This window comes from Artibeus jamaicensis, unplaced genomic scaffold (genome assembly GCF_021234435.1).
Source record: "Artibeus jamaicensis isolate MK-2021 breed Jamaican fruit bat unplaced genomic scaffold, CSHL_Jam_final contig_3126, whole genome shotgun sequence".
Lineage (NCBI taxonomy): Eukaryota > Metazoa > Chordata > Mammalia > Chiroptera > Phyllostomidae > Artibeus > Artibeus jamaicensis.
The window spans coordinates 9,490,339-9,511,011 of NW_026521723.1; the positions used below are offsets into that span (position 1 = coordinate 9,490,339).

The 20,673-nt window shown below is 40.4% G+C and overlaps 1 protein-coding gene across 15 annotated transcripts in view; it reads left to right on the forward strand.

Moving 5' to 3' along the window:
• Positions 1-20,673, forward strand: part of PHLDB2 (pleckstrin homology like domain family B member 2) — a 235,000-nt gene that overhangs the window by 140,887 nt on the left and 73,440 nt on the right. For all 15 annotated transcript variants that reach the window (XM_053663054.1, XM_053663055.1, XM_053663056.1 and 12 more), the window contains one exon: positions 522-1,858. In XM_053663054.1, coding sequence (XP_053519029.1) covers positions 522-1,858 — 1,337 coding nt within the window. The remainder of the gene's footprint in view (positions 1-521; positions 1,859-20,673) is intronic.

Here is a 20,673-nt window from a genome sequence, read left to right on the forward strand (position 1 = left end):
AAGGTTCTCTTCTAACCTTGATGTTTTTGGTCAGAGCCTCACATACCATGTTCTTTCTCTGCCAGAGTGTGAACTTTGTTTCCTCGGGACTTGACTTTTGCGCAGTTGATGATTCTAGCAGAGACGTCTAAAGGAAGGCCCATCGCATCATCCACCCCTTGGGTGTTTGCCAGGTGCTCAGGACGCGCATTCCGCCCAGGACTAGGACACTGTGGGGAAATTTTCTTTTTTTATGTGCCAGCCTAATCTTTCACCCGTGGTTAGAGATGTGTTCCTCTCAAATATCACTGATGTTCTCTTGAATTATTTTTTCTTTTGAACAAAAATATTCCACAGCAGTGTTCTTCGTTGTCCCTCATTTTGCAGTACACTTTCATTAGGTTTATTACTAAAAGAGAGATTGCATTTGTTGATGACATTAGGGCAGGCTGCAAGGCTGTGTGTTCAGATGTGGGCTGACAAGCACTTGGTCTTTCTAAATCTCCTTTCAGTAAAACTTTCTCTTTTTTTTTCCTTTACAGATTCCAGCAACATTATGGCAGAGCATAGCCACGTGCAACAACAGCATGGTAGTTTAGAGGCAAGCTTTGCCTCAAATTCCCTGGAGAACGATTCCCAAAACAGGATGGAGAGTCTGAGCTCAAAGAAATATTCTTCCAGCCTGAGATTTAAAGCCAACGGAGACTATTCTGGTTCCTATTTAACGCTCTCACAGCCTGTGCCTGCGAAGAGAAGCCCTTCCCCTTTGGGAACGAGTGTCAGAAGTAGCCCCTCCTTGGCCAAAATCCAGGGAAGCAAGCCGTTCTCTTACGATGGAACTGACAAAAATATCGCCGTGAAGCCTCCCACTCCTTTACGCAGCGCTTCACCCTCCCTCGGCGGCTATGCTCGTGGGAAAGCGGACTTTGATCCTTATTCTGGCCGGGACAGTGAGAGGTCCTTGAGGCTCTCCGAGAAGCCTCCCTATTCCAAACATAGCTCAAGGAATAAGTCGCACGACAATGTGTACTTTCTCGGGGGCCCGGAAAGCCGAAAGGCCTCCGGCTCGCTTCTGGCCATGTGGAATGGAGGCTCCCCCGGGGACACTGGCCCCTGCCCCACCAGCAGGTCAGGGGCAGCGAGCATGCCTTCCAGTCCAAAGCAAGCCAGAAAAATGAGCATCCAGGACTACCTGATGCTTCCGCCCAAGTTGACCAGACACAGGGAGCCGGCATCTGAAAACATCAGTTTAAGAACTAGGAAGTATTCGGGCAGCAGCCTGAGTCACATGGGAGCCTATAGCCGATCGCTCCCCAGGCTGCACAAGGCCACGGAGAACCAGCTGAAGCCTCTCAGTTTGCCCCCAAGAAACTCTCTGGGCAATTCCAAACGAACAAAATTGGGGGAAAAAGATCTACCTCGTAGCGTAATAGACAATGACAATTACCTGAATTTTTCTTCTTTGAGCTCAGGGGCTTTACCCTACAAAACCTCTGTGTCTGAGGGCAGTCCTTACGTAAGTTCCACACTCAGTGTCCCGGGCAGTCCTCGCCTGGCTCGGAAGATGCTTCTGGCCTCCACCTCCTCCGGTACCTCCGACGACCTTGATAAGGCCTCCTACTCGGGGACCAGCTCGGGCCATTCATTTCCTCCCATAGAGCCAGACAGAGTGTTTACGGCCAGGAGGAACTTCTCTTGTGGATCTGTGGAGCTGGATGATGCAGATTTGGAGAGCCTCAGACAGGCCTCAGGAACTCCGCAGCCCGTCCTTCGGGAACGGAAAAGCAGCATTAGTTCCATTTCAGGACGCGACGACCTGATGGATTATCACCGGCGGCAAAGGGAGGAGAGACTCAGGGAGCAGGAGATGGAGCGACTGGTAATCAGCCTACTTGACCTCACTGTTGTATTGAACAGATTCTTGGAGACCAACTCCAAGGATTTATGTGGGCATGTAGAATTTCCTTGGGCACCAGCCACTGCTGTCCCTTCCTAGAATTTCACTGCTGCCTCTCCTCTTCCCAAATCACTGTTTTTAGTCACCTGTGGATATTTGGTAGGTAGGCTACATTTGCTCAAAGTTATGTTAAGTTGCTCTTTAGAATTCTCATAGGCATAAATTCTGGAGAAACCTAACAAAGGTAGTTGTGAATTTTACTGAATTTCTTAGGTCTTACAAACTTCTTCCTTAAAGGCTGTGAGGAAACGCCAACTTGTATTATGCATATCATCAAACTTGCATGTACATGGTGTGATAGAAATGGTTAGTGACATTACAATGGATCGAGATCTAGGCGGGACTCTGTAGTAAGGTGACTGGAACAGTGAGAGTTTGCTTACATGGTGCCCAACCTCCTTTCTGCACTGTGCCCCCCCACATGCCTCAGGCTCCCCGCAGCCGTGGCTCTCAGTACCACAGTGACTCCCAGCTGCACACACTCAGATGGTTTGACTGGTCTCTTTCTCTATGTCAAATGGATTTATGCTTGTTGTGGAAAATACTGAAAATAATGATAAAGGAAGAAACATTCCTTGAGAGTTTCATAATGAATGGAGAGAAACTAGTACATAGTTCTGCTCTCTTTTCTTTAAACCATAAAGGTTTTCTTATTTGTGTAGTTTTTACGTATAGGACGAATAAGGAATAAGATTTTGGAATCATATATCAGGCTAGTTAATGCCTTATAGGGCAATTCAGTTGCAACCTTTGGATTAATTATAATGAACAGAAACTATTTGCATCTATACAGGACAAAATTTGTTTCACATTTTAGCAAAAGAACCATTTGCATTACTTAGATGTGATATGTTAATGTCTGTTCTTATAGAGTTTCCAAATATCTTAGTATGTGATAGTGAATGAACACAAATGTGGGTATGTCCTTAGACAGCCATTCCTTGGGTGGGTGTTAGATGATGCTCAAATATGATAGTTTCCTTAGTTATCATAATCCCCAGAGATTTTTCATGGTCACAAAAGGCATTGGATTTGAGCTCGATTCATTGGCATAAGTCCAAAGAATTTTTTAAATGCAATCTTCATTGTATTTTTTTCCATTACCATTTAGTCCCCCAAGCAGTCACCACGCTGCTGTCCATACCCATGAGCCCTTTTCCTTTTTGCTCAATCAGAAAGAAGTTTTGATTAACATATGAAAGCCATATTGTATATGGACAGGAAACCTAGCTCTGTACTGTGCTGAACAACTATTATTTATGAAGCCAGAGAATTAACTTCTCTATCTAATCATTTATTAAAGAACCTAGGAGAGCATTCCAGTGATGTCCATCATTCCAAAAATCTTCCTTAAATGCTCTTGTGTACACTTTTATTCCAAGGATATGAAACCAATCTCAAAATTCATTGCTGCTGGGTTTCATCTTTAGCATTTATAAGTGTTGGTGAATTTCTTTTCCCCCTAGTGTCCCCACATCTGCTAAGGTTCCTAGCGGCGGCGAAGTGACTTGCCTTACTGCCTGTAAAGCTGGTGTCTTATCAGCCGCCTTTAGGTCATAATGCAGCTTCTTGGAAGAGCGTTATGGGTACTGGTTCCAGTTATTTTCCCTAATAATGGGCTTGTCATGGCTGATGAAATGAGGCTATTTTTAAGTATGACACTCTAGGTTTGGCCTCTGCTGCATGGTCTGTTTGTCTGATTACAGCCCAGTAAAACCGAGGACAGATTATTCTTGAGTCTCGGCAAGTAATGTTACTGTCATTAAAAAGTACAGTGTTTTAGAAAAAAACATTTCCCCCTGAAATCTGAGGGAACAAGAAGGACCAGCTACCATTAAAAGAATGTTTCATTTAGTTTGCAAAATCATAGTCAACTAAATTGAAGGTTAGAGATAGATCGAGATGAATGCTCAAGGGTTTTCCCATCAGAAAACAGAACATTGGAAATAATACCCATAATTTTCCAAAACACATATTTACATTTAGAAATTAGATTTCCTATGTCAGTTCCACTGGTTCTGTGTAGTTAATTCTTATCCTTCTGCATCTTGGGGCATTAATTTAATTATGTGAAATCCTCTATTTCTGGACTAAGAGAAGCCCTGAAAATCTGATTTAGCTGTTTCTGTTACTGAAACTGTCTCATCCTTTACTCGTCTATGTAATGTCGGCTCAAAAGCCTCTACCTGCAAGTCTGTTCTTTGAATTATTAAGAGTGAAGACTACCTGGTAAAGTTCTATCCATGAGGCTCCAAGACTCTTTGTTCAAGGAACATTTTCGTCTGTAATGTAAGCAGAGTCTTTAGAGAAGCATGAGAGAACAGCAGAGGCTACTGGTGAGGTTAAGAGCCCGTGGCCTTGGTTCATCCTTGGCAGATTTAACAAATACCAGCAAGAAGGAGAGTTAAAAATCTTCTATCAGGGCATAAGATGTTGATTTTTTTTAGTCAGTGTTTCACCTGAGGGTAAAAACCAGAGGATGAGGACATTGGCATATATCCAAGATCTTTCTATAAGTATGTGATCTCTGAGCTTATTTGTATTATATTTTTAAATCCTCACCCAAGAATATGCTAATTGATTTTAGAGAGAGAGGAGTGGGGAGTGAGACAGAGAAAGAGACAACATCAATGTAGAGAGAAACATTAATCAGTTGCCTCCTGTGTGCAGCCCAACTGGTGATCGAACCTGCAACCTAGGCATGTGCCCTGACCAAGAGGGAACATGCAGCCTCTTGGTGCCCTGGACTCTACAGTCCAACCCACCGAGCCACCCAGCCAGGGCATGTATAACAGCATTTTACCTGTACGAAATTAGCCTGGGAAAGGTTGAGCTTCTCATTTGATTTGAGCAATCTTCCTATGCAGTTCCTGACAATGTTGACCTATTTGTAAATAAGGGACATAGCAAGCAAACCTAATTATCTCTGGCATTTGGGGGGGGGTTAGATTAAGGAATAAATCTTTGTGACTGCCTAAGGGTCCTCTGGGAAAATTTAAAGATAATTCAGATATGAAAACTATCCAGGGAAATTTTTTTCTAAATTTAGGGTCTGATCTTGGGAAGGCAGAATCAAATCTTAACCAGTTGTCTGTGCAGTTTTGTTACCTAATAATCAAGGCAGTAATTTATTTTATAAAAAACAAGAAATCTTAAGTCATCTAGAAATGAGAAACTTTTTTGTCATTTTCAATATGCAAGGATACATCCCAGTTAGCATAATGTGCACAAAGTTGCTCTTATGAGATTCTGAAAGTTTGCATTTCTGGGGAGATTACATGGAAAAATATACTTTTACTGCCTTTTGTAAGCATAGGCTGATTTCTCCAAGATCAGTCTGTCTTTTCAATCGAGATAACTGCATTTTAGTTTTGCATTAATTGGGCCCTTGTGTGTATCATTTTTGAAGAAATAATTAGTTCATAAATGCCAAAATTTTAACATTTTCTTGTGTCTTTATAGACGTAACTCTTTGCAGGTATTATAAAACAAGTCAAATAAAGCTCCATTTCTGCAAACCTACACTTTTAAAATTTTCATCAACTTTTGTTCTTCATGGTTTTCTTTCACATACTGGGACAACTAGACACTTTAAGACAGAGGTACTTAAAGGTACTAGAAATTATATTTAACCTGATACATCATAGAACATAATTACTATTGATATAAAAAGGTTGGTTACCATTATAATTTTATTTAGTTGAGTACAAGTTTTATATTTTTCATAATCTTAAGCATCATATGGAAGTAATCTTAGCTTATCTCTTCAAGTAAACTAATATATGACCTTTAAGACACCCAGATAAATTAATCTCTATGATAAACCAAATCCAACTTGTTTAAAAATGAAATTATACTTGTATTATACTATATACACTGATAAAATAAGGCAAAGATATACAGCTGTTTTGAGAATAAGAATTATCAAATCAGTCTGACTTATATAAGCATTTGCTTTGATCATGTAAACTTATTTTCTAGGGGAAAATGCTCATAAAGTCAGCAGTTAAGATGAGAAAGGTTTTTTTCTAAAAGAGGAACACATTAAAATTTTTAGAATCGTTTTGTTTTCTAGAACTTGGGAAATGTTAGGTTTATTTAAATGCTATTGGTCTCTATAAATTAATCAGAAGCAGAGGTCCTTTATTTTAATTTGTTATTATCCTTAGGACGTAGGAAAATATTTCCCCCCCACACAGTGATCTCCCCCCTCAGGCACAGAGACACAGATAAATACAGAACTTATAGTGTGAGTTCTGCTGCTTCAGCCACAGGTGAAGAGTAAATACTGGAACACACAATATCACTGTTCCAGATCTCAACAGACCGGTGGCTTATTTGTTGGGCACCAAATATTGTCCTGATTTGAACTCACAAGTAGGAAAAACAACCACCAAATTAAAACCAACAGCTAACAAATGTCCAGTCAGCTTTCACCTGAGCAAGAGTAGGTTCCAGGTCTGCTGGACAGATCACCAAGTGGTCAGGCTGTAAAACCTGCTTCCCAGTCACTGCTGCCACGGAGGGCTTGTAACAATTGTCTGTGTGCAGACCAAAACCTGGATCAAACTTGGCCGAGATTCAGAAACAAAAACAAGAGCATAGGGTAGGAAAACAAAACCTTCAGAGAATACTGAGTCCGTGAAGGTGAAGTTCTACTGCCATTTGGGATTTGCTCCAGCAGCCAAGAAAAGCTCTGCCTGGGCTTCCAGCCCATGAGATACATGCTTCATGCGCAATGCAGTCCACTTGGACATTTCACTGGGACCTCCAAATTGTCAAAGCCTGATTTTCAAAAAATAAACACAACTCTTACACAAATACAGAATGAAAAGATGCCAAAGATTTATTGAATTCATTAATGAGGACACCAAGCAGGCATAAAGATGGTTCACAAAGCATAATTTCTGTGGTATTTTTTAGCTTAGCTTTAATGATAGCAGTGTTTCATCTGTTTTTTTTTACTTGTTCAATCTTTATTTGAAAACTCAAGGTAATTATATTGAGTCTTGAAGGCCGAATCCTAATTATGAATCTCCAAGGACCTATTAATGAGACATAATAATTTTCTTGGAGTCTACATTAAATAGCTTTCAACCGCTATGCTAGTTGAGTTGTTTAGTTTTTTAAAATAGTTTTTCTTCCTTCTTTCTTGCTCTTAGCTGCCAAACCTTGGTTTTGTCATTGTGCCAGCCTTTTCTTTCTTTTTTTTATGATTTTAGAAATCAGATATCAAGCCTTGTTTTAAAATGTTCCAAAACTAACAGTTACTAGGTGCAAGTGAGGTCTTGAGAGGGTCATGTGTGCATGAAGTGTGTGCCCTTCAGTTCATAGACGTCATGACATCATGAGCGTTGGTCGGCGGGCCTTTAAACTTCCGGGTTGTGAGCTGTTTTCCATGTAGGGGTAATGCTGATTGTTTGACAAACAGATGTTCCAGAGGCTACAGAAATCTTTACAAAGTAGCCAGAATACTCTTTTATTCATTTCATTTGATACCCTCCCAGTAATACAGAGGTAGCGATGGCCATCGTATTCTTCTTATGGTCGAAGGCAGTTAAAGTCATTTTACAAAGGCCAGGGGAAAACAATGTTAAAGCAAACCCTACTGCTGTTAAGATTATTCATTTGGTTCCATTACCGAAAGCATCTGTGCTTCTGTGGAGAACCAGTGCACTCCCACAAATTGCTTTGTAGCAGTCCAATATTTACTTTCTGGTTGACAGCAGTCATCTGCGGTGCCCTGATAAACAACATTGTCTCCATTTAGAACTATGTAGGACCAAACTTGGCATTCATTTCTCAACCGTGTAATATGATGCCAGCTCTCATCAGGCATCATGGAAGAGGGCTTTCTAACTTTTTACATGCATATTGAAGATAAAGGTTGGCTCTCTTTCAAGGCATATATTAATGTTTCCATGGTAGTTACTATTTGAATAGGTGAAATGTCTGGATCAAAGATTCTCCACCGTTTGGAAGGTATTTTGCAACAGCTCCCATGGAAGCAGTTTATAACTAAAGGATTTTAAATTGTAAGAGGCTGGGACTGTGTCTGTGTTGCCCACCAACGTCCATCCGCCCCCTTGCCAGATGACTGGAGTGATGGGAAGAAATGCGTATATGTTAGTTTGTGAGAACACTAAGTGGATGTTTTTGATGCCCACGTATGGCATTCATTGAGGCTCTCCTCACTCTGTGCTGAATACGCTGGGTACCCCTCGTTCCCAGACATGTCAACCTTAAGTGCATGCTCTTCGTTCCAGGTAACAGTGAAGCTCTAAACAAAAGAATACAAATAGCTCAGCGTAAATGCATTCTTTTTACTCCTAGAAATGGAGAAATTTACTCCTCATTTTCAATTAAAATGAAAAGGCGAACATGCGTTATTTTTATTTTGGAAATTTTACGGCATTCTTTGTAAGAATTGGTGCTCTCCAGGGTCATACGAAAACCAAGGCTTGCGTACTGTTGAGTAGACCATAGACCTCTACTGTTTCTAAAAGTAACTAAAAGTACAGTTGAGCATATTTAAGGAATCGTGGGATTCTATAACATGAATATATATGTTCCCTAGTTTTATGGTGATACGACACAGATAGCAGATACTGTTTTAAAGACCTGAGAGTCAACAGGGTTTAGAACTGGGAAAAACTGGGTGCAAACCCCGGCAGAGTGAGGACCGCCAGGTGAAAGTCACGCCACCACCTGCAATTTGTGTGTTGCTTGTCCACTTGCTTCTCCCTGTGTCCACTTCAGTGGCTTCTACCCCAAAAGAGAAATTAGGCCATTCACACCCTTTTATTTTTTGTAAATTTAACATCATTTCTTGGTGGGTGCAGAATGGATAATGTTAAGAGAATGACTATTGTTGCTTAGCCATAGTATTTTTTTTTAAGAGGAATGTGTTTGGAATGTGATGGGAAGCTTCAGTATTGAAAACTATTTTGTCCTGTAATCTGCCTTGAAAGGCATCTCCTTGCTGATGTGGCCCTTCCTCTTGCTACATCCTGACTGTAGCTTTAATTTTTTAAAAAATGACTGCAGTAGTGGGAAGGGAGCCAGCTCAACTGCAATGGGGTGAGAGGTAGGTTTTTCTAACCAAAGAAACCTGGTGGCTGCAACATTCTAAAGGGATATTAAGGAATCACAAATTCCCTACATTCTGAGTCAGAACGTGCATTATTACATTAATTGATTTAGTCTTCAGATTTAGCACAGTCTGACTTGTTTCTGTTTGGTTTACTTAGCTTTGATGTTTAAAGCAGACAGCCAGTTCTTTGCCAATCTCTGCCTGCTTTCACTTTTATGCCTTGATTGTAAGGTTTATAGAGTCTAGCTCAGAAATACAATGTGAGCCATAAATGTGAACCACATAATTAAAAATTTTCTTATGCTAAGAAAGATGAGAAAACAAGTGAAATCAGTTACAATATAGCGGACAGCACAGGATCGAATAGCGATGCTATTTACTGCCTAAACAAGTTACCCATTCTTTAAGCCGACTTCTCTCACTTCTAATAAAATACAATTAAGTCTGTAACTAGTAGTAATATAAAAAAGACTGTTTTCTGTTGTTGGATCACCTTGAGTCACTAGAGAATAAAGACATCTTTTTAAAAAGCAAATTGCTGGCATATGTGTAGATGCTCAGTAAATATTGAAACAGCTAATCATTAGCAAATTAGGATTGTCAACGGTCCCCAGTTAACCTAGAATAAGAACAGTTATCGCATTATTTTTCTTCTTCAATTATAGGGCCAAGAGGGGGCTGAAAAACTAAAAAGTAGTGTTTAGCAATAATCTAGTAACTCCACATTGGGGAAACATAGAGCTAATCTCTCTTAGAGAGTAATTCTGTGTTACACTGGTCTATGACAGTTATTATTAAAAGCAGGTGCTTCTGTATTTGACGGCAAACCCTAGGTTCTTGTTACAGTAGCAGTATAAGCTGTTGCCTCTTGATGGTGCCACACATTTAAAAATTCCTGCTCAGAATGCAGGGACCTGTACTGTGAATCTTCCTTAGCGTGCTGTGGCATTCTGGGGCTAAATACTGAAATACAAAAGGTAATTTAGACTAAAAGGAGGCCCTGTATGCCACCGTGTTGGCTATTGAAAAAGCCTCGTTCTTTTTTAGAAATGATAGATCAATATTTATGAGGACTCATCATTACATAAGACATAAATGACATTAGTAAAATTCATAGAAAATTGTACAAACTAGATGAACATTCAAAATGTGGTATAACTATGCCAGCAGGTACATATAAGTGAGGGAGGACTGTTGATACTTTCCGGGAAAAGCGATTCCCATATTTGTTGTCAAATTACTTAATATCTCTAAATTAAAAGCCATTTATGATCTACCTTTGAAATTTTTCTCATCACATAATAAGTTTGTAACTGTGCTGGCTAATTCTGACAATGAGAATTTTTCTTCCCCCGTTCTAGAAAAGTTTATGGGAATATTTGCTATGAAGAATGTTTTTAGAAGTTTGAGCTTTTTTTTTTAAGTCCAAAACAAGTAATATACAATAATACAAACACATCATTTTTTCAACAGAAAATTTTTGATTCAGCCATCTCAAATTGCAGGTTAAGACCTATTAGAAGACACTTAAAAATGTTCATCTTTTCATTTTGAGGAAACTGTAGATTTACGTACACTTATAAGAAATAACGTGGGGAATTTGTGTACCCTGTACCCAGTTTCCTCCTGTGGTAACAAATTGCAAGTTACAGTGCAATTTCACAACCGGGATATTGAACTTAATACGGTCAAGATACAGAAGACCTCCTAACAGCACAGGAGTTTGTCCTGTTGCCTTTCGTAGCCACTCCCCCTTTCTTCCTACCCTCATCTCCTTAACCCCCGGCAACCCCTCATCTGTTCTTCATTTTCAAGACTAGAATATAAATATAACATTATGCTATGTAACCTTTTGAGTTTGGCTTTATTCACTCTGCATGATTCTCTTTAGACTGAGGCAGGGTGTCGAGTGCTGTAGCCTGTCTTGCGCTCCAAGTCTGGGATGTATGCTGCAGCGGAAATCCCAAGAAACGTGGTTCTGTGTCTTTTCCTGGGGTCCTACTTCCTAGCGTCTTTGCTTGCTGCCTTTTCTCCACGTTTCAGTCTTTTATATTTGTCTTATACATTATAAAATGTCCAGGGTTCTTAGTTATACTTAGTGTTTTTTCCCAGAAACAGAGGTCAGTGAGATTAGTATTCCAAAGTTCAGAACATTCAAGAATTTTGCTCTGGTGAGTACTAAGCGCCTGCAGGGCAAACCTTTCTGTCAGGACATGGTCTGTTGAAGAATTTTGGTTTGGAAAAATTGATGTTTCTTACTTAAGATTGCTAAAACCATCTCCCAGATCTGGGGTTGCAATTTAGATTTCAAGAAAAGACAATTTTGAAAAAATGCTAAGTAGAAAAAAAGGAACAAGATTCTCAGACAATTATTAATCATTTTCATTGTAGAGTAACAGAGCTGGAACTTTGAAAGTCTGTCTTTTCTATTGTACCACAAAGTTGTCCTAGGAGAAAGGAAAATGTTACTCTCCTAATATCTCAAATATAGAAGGAAGGCATGTTATTGCTTATTCTGAGTTTCTATACATAAAATACTGTAGCATGCTGTTTACATGTTAACACATAATATTACCCATGCAATAATCTCTCAAAAATAGTTACATCGCACATCTTTTTTTTAAATACAGATAGACTGTCCTACTTTTTTATATTACCAACCTCTTTATGCATGAAGAGTTCCTTATATTTTTTAGGGTAGATTTAGTTTTTAAATGTTGAAGATTTAGCTTAAGGTCTTGGTACCTCTCATGCATTGGTTTTTCCTTAACAAAGTAAAATATTACATAATATTCTAAAGTTATATAAATGGATTGTGTTTTAAAAACTGGCTGTTGAGGGGAAACAAATAAAGAGATTCTTTGAAATATAAGTCAAGGTGAAAATGTAAATAAATGATAGTACTATTGGACATCTCTTCCATTTCTCTTATTTATTTTTATTTTATTTTATTGATTATGCTATTAGAGTAGTCTTAATTTTTCCTCCTTCTCCCTCTCCACCCGGTAGCTCCCACTTCCTCAAGCAATCCCCACACCTTCTTGTTCATGTCCATGGGTCATGGGTATAGGTTCTTTGGCTACTCCATTTCCTATGCTGTACTTTACATCCCCAAGGCTGTTCTGTAACTACTTATTTGTACTTCTTAATCCCCTCACCTCTTCACCCATTCCTGCACACCCTGTTCCCATGTGGCAGCCATCAAAATGTTCCCTGTATCTATGATTCTGTCTCCCTTTTTCTTGTTCCCCTTGTTTTTCAGATTCAATTGTTCATAGATATGTATTTATTGCTATTTTATTGTTCATAGTTTTGGTCTTTTTCTTAAATACTGTGTTTTGCCATGTATAATGTGCACCCATTTTTTGTGTTCATTACACATGGGAATATTATACCCATGGTATGTAATCATTATACCCATGCATAATGCATATCCTTATTTTTCCCTCAAAAATTTGGGCAAAAAATTGTGCATTATACACAGCAAAATATAGTAAGTCTCTAACATTTCATATAATAATGGCTTGGTGATTATGAACTCCTTTAGTTTTGTCTGGGAAGCTCTTTGTCTGCACTTTTATTCTAAATGACAGTTTTGCTGGGCAGATAAATCTTGGCTGTAGGTCCTTGCTCTTCATGACTTTGAAAATTTCTTGCCAATCCCTTCTCACCTGCAAAGTTTCTTTTGAGAAATCAGCTGACAGTCTTATGGGAGCTTCTTTGTTGGTAACTCTGCTTTTCTCTTACTGCTTTTAAGATTTTGTTTATCTTTAACCTTTGGCATTTCGATTATGATGTGTGTTGGAGCAGATCTCATTGTACCTATCTTATTTGGGACTCTTTGTGCTTCCTGGACTTGCATGTCTATTTCCTTCATCAAATTTGGGACGTTTTCATTAATTTTTTTTAAGTAGATTTCCAATTTCCCCGTTTCTCTTCTCCTTTTGGCACCCCTATGATGCAAATGTTGGAACACGTGAAGTTGTCCTATAGTTGCTTGCACTAGCCTAGATTTTTTGGATTCTGTTTTCTTCTTGTTCTGATTGCTTGTTTTTTGTTTCCTCATGTTCGAAATCATTGATTTGATTCTTGGCTTCATCCACTCTACTGTTGTTTCCCTATAAATTGTTTTTTATTTCAATTAGTATATTCTTTGTTTCTGATAGTCTGTTTTATGCTGTTGAGGTCCTCACTAAGTTCCTTGAGCATCCTTATAACCAGTGTTTTGAATCCGCATCTGATAGATTGCTTATCTCCATTTTGTTAGTTCTTTTTCCAGAGTTTTGATCTTTTTAAAAAAAATTGTAGCCATGTTTCTTTGTTTCCTCATTTTGGCAGCCTCCTTGTTTCTTTTTATGTATTAGGTAGAGCTGCTATGACTCCCTGTCTTGGTAGTGTGGCCTAATGTAGTACATGTCCTGTAGAGTCCAGTGGCACAGCTTCCCCTATCCCCTAGCTAGGTACTCAAGGTCTGCCCTTCATGTGGGCTGAGTACACCCTCCTCTTGTAGTTGAGCCTTGGTTGCTGTTGGCAGGTTATTGGGAGGAATTTACCCAGGCCAGTCAGCTGTAAGGACTGACTGGCCACTGACACTAACCTTGGCCCTCTGTAGAAGATCAGCTGTGCAGGGGCACAGAGGTGGTGCTCTGACATGGTCTGTAGCTGTCCACTGGGTGTGCAGGCTCTGGGGTTTCCCAGGTGGAGCAGACCACGGTCAGCCCCCACCTGTGTTTTGCTTGGGGCACCCTTTCTGAGCCATAAAGCCATCTGAGATGGCTACTACTTATGCTGGGCCTGGGGCCACTTAGCAAGGAGTGCAAGGGCTGGAGGCTCACTGAGGCCAGCTGTTGCTGCTTGGGAAAATTCAGTAAGTTGTGAAGCATGAGCCAAGACCAACCATTCATATAGAAAAGCAGCTTGGTTGGGCCTGTAAGTTGGGTGAGACGGAGTCTCTAGGGATCTGCAGGGTGGGGCACACCGTCTTACCCAAGCTGATGGAGTCTCGGATATGGTACCTACCTGCTGGCTCTGTGGTTCTGTGGCTCTGTGAGGGGACAATGGTCTGCTCGCCTTGATGCCAGACACTTTAATTCCTCCCTGTTAGTCACTGATGCCTTTCAAGCTACTACCCCAGTGCTGAAGCTCAGAAGGAGTAAGTCTGAATACATTTTTGTATTAGTTCTTTAAGGGGAACTGCTTGGGATTCTAGAAGTTTCTTCTACCAACTCAGTCCCCACTGGTTTTTACAGCCAGAAGTTGTGGGGACTTATCTTCCTGGTTCTGGATCCCTGGGCCGGGGACCTAATGTGGAGCTGGGACTCCTCTTCTTAAGATGTCCCTCCCTAATTTTTATCCACCACACGTGGATGTGGGACCAGCCCATTCCCTGTCTCTACCCCTCCTACCAGTCTGGATGGATGTGGTTTCTTTAATTCCATAGTTGTTGGACTTCCATTCAACTAGATTTCTGATGGTTCTGAGTGATGGTTCATCTATATTTGGTTGTAATCTTGATGTGGTTGTATGAGGAGGTGAGCCATGTCTGCCTATAGCGCATCTTGACCAGAAGAGCCTGTCCTGTTTCTCTACCAGTGGGGAACAAGAGCATTATTAGATTTAACAGAAGGGGCTCAGACACCTTATAGATTTCTCTTCTGAAACACTGCCCATTTAAGATGAACAATATCTGAAATAGTCTCTTTAGACACCAAGTAGAAATTATGATTATAGTGATCACATGAATTTATTTCCTTTATACTAGTGTTTTTTTCAATCTATAGGGAGGAGATTTCCAAGAGCAGCACTGAGCTTCCTTCATAAAAAGTCCTGATGTATTTATTACAAAGCACTTATTCTATTTCTGGTCACTTTACCCCAAATTTTCCTGAAAAAAATGGGAGGTGCCCCATCCCTTACAGGGTTCCCCATCTGCACACGAGCAAGACACACAGTTCCAGATTGCAAACAGCTGGAAGTGATGGAGAGTTAAGTTTAAGCTTTAGCAACTTCTTTGTGATTGGGGGTGTAGAGGTGGTGGGTGTGTGAAGGAAAGGAAGGAAGTAGAAGAGTAGATGTACTGAGTAGTCTGATAAAGATAATTCATTCATTATTTTTAGGGGAGTCAAGGACACTTTCAGACAGAGGAGCAGCAGTCAATAGTGAAGAAATAAAAGTGTAGGAGAATAGATAATTGGGACATCCCACAAGGACAGTGCAAGGGCATATGGGTGCAATGTCACAGGAAGAGGGTTTAGCCTGAGGGACTCTACTAGATAACTTATTGTGTTGACTTTGTCTCAGACACCATTCTAAATGTCAGCCATATGTTATATTCTATTGTGTATTTTAATCCTTTTAGCCACTGTATAAGGTAGACACCCCAGTAACCTCATTTTTTATGCAAGGAACTAAGACATGTAGAAGCTGAATGACTTGCCCAGTGCCACGCAAGTAGCAAGAAAACCAGGAAAAATAAAATTAAAAAAAGACAAAACAATTTCATACTAAAAGAGTATTTTAAAACCAGTTTATACCATATCATCTACCTCCTTTTCCAAATGGTCAAACAAAAGCACCAAGTCTAGAATCCCAGCCATCAGACTGAACCCTATTTTTAATTCTAGAATCATTAAAATCATTCTCTATAATTTGCTCAAAGTATAACTTGATAGGTAATAAAAATATCCAATAAGCAAACAAACACAAAACACACCCAGGCAGTCTGGCTCCAGAGTTCATGCTCTTAACCACCACGATACAATGAAGAAGGAGGACCAGACAGATGGAGACAGATATGGGAGGACACTTCAGGGAGTTTGAGTAGGTTGGCCTTGATCTCCTTAGGCAGTGTGCTCGCATACATCAGTGCATGGATTATATTTTAGGAGTGGGTACTGAAAAATCACTGCATGGGAAATGCTGTCTTAGTTACTTATGCACATCTTACTCTCCTTCAGTACATAGTTTCCCATTACTATGGGTGGAGAGTGGCTGTATATGATGCCATACCCTAGTAGTAATCTGCGCATAACAAATGTTTATCCATCAGTAGCTTACATATTTTTAGTAAATTTCCAAATAACTTGCAGTCACCTCTGGAACAGGTATAGTCATACAAAACCATTGCTCTTTCATTTGTCCATCGGGCCTCTTTTTCAGCTCAGTCTTTCTAATGAGGCACACACGCACACCTATTTAAGTAAGAGGTGGCAGAATAAAGCGCTTTTCTGACAATAAGCTGGAACATGGAGCAGACTATAAAATAAAGTGTTCTTAGATAATTAAGCTGACTTGCATGAAGATACTTAGTAAAGCCAAACCATAAAAATTCTTTACTTATATATACAATTTGTTAATTAGGTCATTTGTTCAAAAATGGTAAAAAAAATATTAAGGTAATGTTTAGGCAAGTGGGAAGGCAATTAAAAGGTCACTGTCTCCACACATGACCACCTTCATGTGACACCAAGTGCAAGTTCAGAGAGTTGCCAAAAAGCCTCCTTCAGATTTAGTAATTTGCTAGAAAGACTTACAGACCCCTCTGAAAGAGGTTATAGTCACAATTATTGTTTATTATTACTAACAAGGGAAAGGCTACAGATACAGATCAGCCAAAGGAAAAAAAACATGTCAGGCAGAGTCGGGAGATTCCAAGTGATGCTCCCACCTGCCTCTCCCCATAGAGTCAGGTGTGCCCACACAGGTGTGTGACAATGCACTGAATTATTGTCAGCCAAGGAAGCTTTCTTGAGCTTTACTGTCCAAAGCCTTTATTGGGGCTTCATCATGTAAACATGATGGATGGATTGTCCTTGGGGTTAGTGTCTGTCTCCAGGATGACCGAGACCACGTGACCCAAGGCTTCTACACTGACTCATGTGATTGGTCTTTCTGGACAGCCTCCAGCCTCTACCTTAAGATTATTAGGTGCAGCCAGCCGACTTTGCCCTAAGCAAAAATCTATGTCATTGGGTATGACATAGATTACCTTCCAGAAGCCAACAACAAGGGCCAGACTGCTCTTTGGGCGAAGCCAAGTACTTTATTACATAGTAAGTAACTCAGCTTCCTTTAGGAGAATCCCCAAGTCCCTCATCTCTAAGTTTTGGGCCAGTTACCTGCCTGAAATTAGGAAAGACTTGTCAGGTATAGTGGACTTTTGTGGGGTTAAAAAGAAGACGAGACCGTTCAACTCAGAGCCTTAAAGCAACATATGCCTATTTCTCCTTCACACCCCATGGCCAGCATGGGTTGAATGACGCCTGCACTCCACATTTCCTGACTCAGTGCAGGCAGGTGGAGACAGCACTCTGTCACTCTGCCATGGCAAAGACAGGCATGTAATGAGTCAGGCACCATTGTTCAGGCAGAAGTCATACACATTGCTTCTCACATTTCATTGGCCAGTGAAAGTTTGACAGTCACATCTAATTTGGGGGCAGGGAAGAGAAGAACTGTTATACTGTGCCCAGGAAGAGAACTGATCTTAGGAGCCCCAGTAACTGTCCCAAGGGATCTATCTCTTAAAACAAGCAGATTTGTATAAAAGACTTTTAGCTACTTAATTTAAGACATGAGAATGTGTTCGTGGAATCCTGGAAATTTTGCATACTTGCTGTCAGCCCGGCCCTTCTCATTCTGCCGTCCACTTTCGGACCACAGTCTCTGACTCTCGCTGGCATATCCCACGAATTTATTCCAGAAGTTTGTGTAGGGCTATTGGGATCACTTAAGTCCTGATACAAATAGGAAGGAAGTTGGCCTGTTTCTCTTCAGGTACCTCATCTCTCTTCCTATGAAGAACCCCATCTCTCTAGCCGCATATGTAGTTGCTGGTCCCTGAGCGGCATTGTGGTATTCCACGCACCTGTGTGTTTGCTGATGTTCCTTCACAGAAACGCCCTCCCTGGCCACCCTACTGTTCAACGGGCCACAGAGATGCATTTTTTTCTTCAGGACTCAACCCAAATTTGTTCAGTAATTTCTGTGTATTTCCTCATACATGAACCTGTACATTTTCTGTAAACCTTTGTTATCGCTGTTTTGTTTAACTGATTACTCATTTGTGCCTTCTGTTAAAGTTTTGAGGGTGGAAATGCTGTCTTTTTTCATCTTTGTATCCCCAGCACATTGGGCATCAAATTACTTAAAATGTCTTTGTTAAATTGAAGATTATGGAGCTATTGAATCTCAAGGGTTAACAGTAGAGAGAAGTAAAGTCATTCTTATCAGTTACAATAGTCCTCTTAATATTATAAAAAACAATTTTCTTTCAGCTAAATTGTATATAACCATTAAAGATCGACCCTGTGTTTTATGTAATAAATGACACGATATAATTAATAATAAGGGGAGGATTTTTAAAAAAGATTTCACCTGTGCATAAGTATCAACAATTGGTCTTCTGCATAATTTACTTCTGCATTATATTTACAGTGCTATGGCCTAGACTGGCTGTAAATTGTTTACAAGGAAACTCAGTGGTTTTAGGAGTTGGCTGTGTAGTGTGGAGAGGCAAAGCCAGACACATGCCTCTGAACAGGAAAGGAAGCTCTGAGCTCATAAAACATACACTCGGCCCACGCCTTTTTTTTTTAAACCCTAGGGCAAGAATTGCACACCATTTTCTGAAACTGTATTTCTTAATATCTTGTGTTCTTTTCAAAGCTTGCTTTGATATACATGGCGTGCAGTGATGTAGGAAAGGGAAAATGGAGAGGGAGAAAGTTAAAGTGTATTTGAAATAATTTGACTGCAAGTGACCTGCTTTCTCAACCCTTGGCGGCAGTGTTTCGGACCACTGGGTGGCTAGTTTCTGTCCCCACAGCTCTTCAGGAGGATGCACAGTAGAATGCTGGTTTGGAGAGGTGGTGGGAGTTACAGATCTCCAGGAGCGTAGCCTCCCAGCTCAGCACACTGCCAGGTGAAACGCCAAAGAAAATCAAATTTTAGGTAGTTTTCCAATCCCAGTTGCACTTGATGTTCCAGCATAATTATTACTAGTGGCCTATTTGTTTCCCAGTGTCCTGGTCTGGAGCAGTTGCCCTGGTTTTAGGTCATGCAGAGAGGAGAATATTGGTGTGATGAATGGGAACAAAGAAGTTCCTTCCAGAACTTCTGGAGTGAAGAGGGCTCAAGGGAGAATTATTGTCTGAGGACTTTTGTTCATGGTTTTCCTTAAAAGGCTTCTTATAGTGCTTTCTGAAATATCTTGAAGACTTTCTTCAGAAGCACCTTTCATCATTTTTCTTTGGTGCTTGCTTACATGGGGCCTGTGTGTCTCAGCATGGCTTGGATGTCTTACAGACTCATGGGCAGCAGGGCTGTGTGTGTGTGTGTGTGTGTGTGTGAGAGAGAGAGAGAGAGAGAGAGAGAGAGAAAGAGAGAGAGATTCAACCCTGGACAGATTGGCTTGTGAATGGGGTGATAAGAATAGAGAGAAGCACATACCAGGATACCAAACTTCCTGTGCACAAGCCTTTGAATGCTGCGTTTCACTCTCTGAAATAGAATTCATCTTAAGGCTGGGATCATTTATTCCCTCTGGAATTAAGCAATAGCACTGGCAGCAAAAGAAACTATTTTGGGAAGTAGATGTGGGAGGAATTTTGCTATGTATTACAGGCGAGGCAGAAGTACATTTTATGCTTTTGAAGACCAACTCCCTTGGAGCCCTGGTAAATGGAAATTGACAACTTTCGGGAAATTCCAAATGGAATTAATGTCCAGACTAATGTATACACACTATGATCTAGAAAGATTACTAAAGACTGCAACCTAATTTACCTACAGGATAGAAAGAACACTTTTCTTTGGAGATCAGCCTTTAATGCAGATGCTGTTGAGAAAGGGTATAAAATATAACATCTTGTTCCTGTCCCCTTCTACATACATGCCCTTGCAGGTTGTTTGTGCATATTCCTGTGTAGACTTTTCTGGATTGTTGGAGCAGTTTAAAATAAGACAATGAATGCTGAGTCCACCCCCTCCCTACAGTCCCTCCCCATAAAGCTGAGGTGGGTAGGGCTTGGCAACTGGTGGCAGCTGTGGTGATAAATAAGCACCAGGGCTCCCGGATGAACAGGGTGCCTCAGTGCCTGGGATGAGGTTGCATGGCTGTGAGTGCCTGCGGTGGGAAGAGGCCGTGAGGACGGAGCTGCAGCTGGAGTCCAGGAGTTCAGACAGTGAGAGGGAGGCGGCGGTTTACAGCAACCGGTTCAATAGTCCTTTTGTGAAGCTATCGCATTTGCCGGGGTGCGGTTGAAGGAGTGCTTTAGAGGACAGATAAAAGTTGGATGCAATTTAAATGACTTCTATCTCGGCATTTAATGAATATGTCTAATGGAAACCAGAACTTATGTTGGTCTATACTTATTTGACTTTTCCATTTGATACTCCTCTGACTATTCAAAAGCGAACTGCCTTCAGAATTTTATCTTTACAGATTTGCTGCAGTTAGAAATGCAAAACAGCAGCCCAATGCTGTTTAAAATGTTTCTATTTTGTTACTGATAACCAGTTTGGAAAATGCTTTTCTTTAGAAGGCTTTTGAATTCTCTTATAAGTGTAGTGGATGAAATCATAATAGATGGTTTTTGTGATTTTATTTTCTTCTTTCCACTTAGGCTTTAGAATTAAGGTGAAG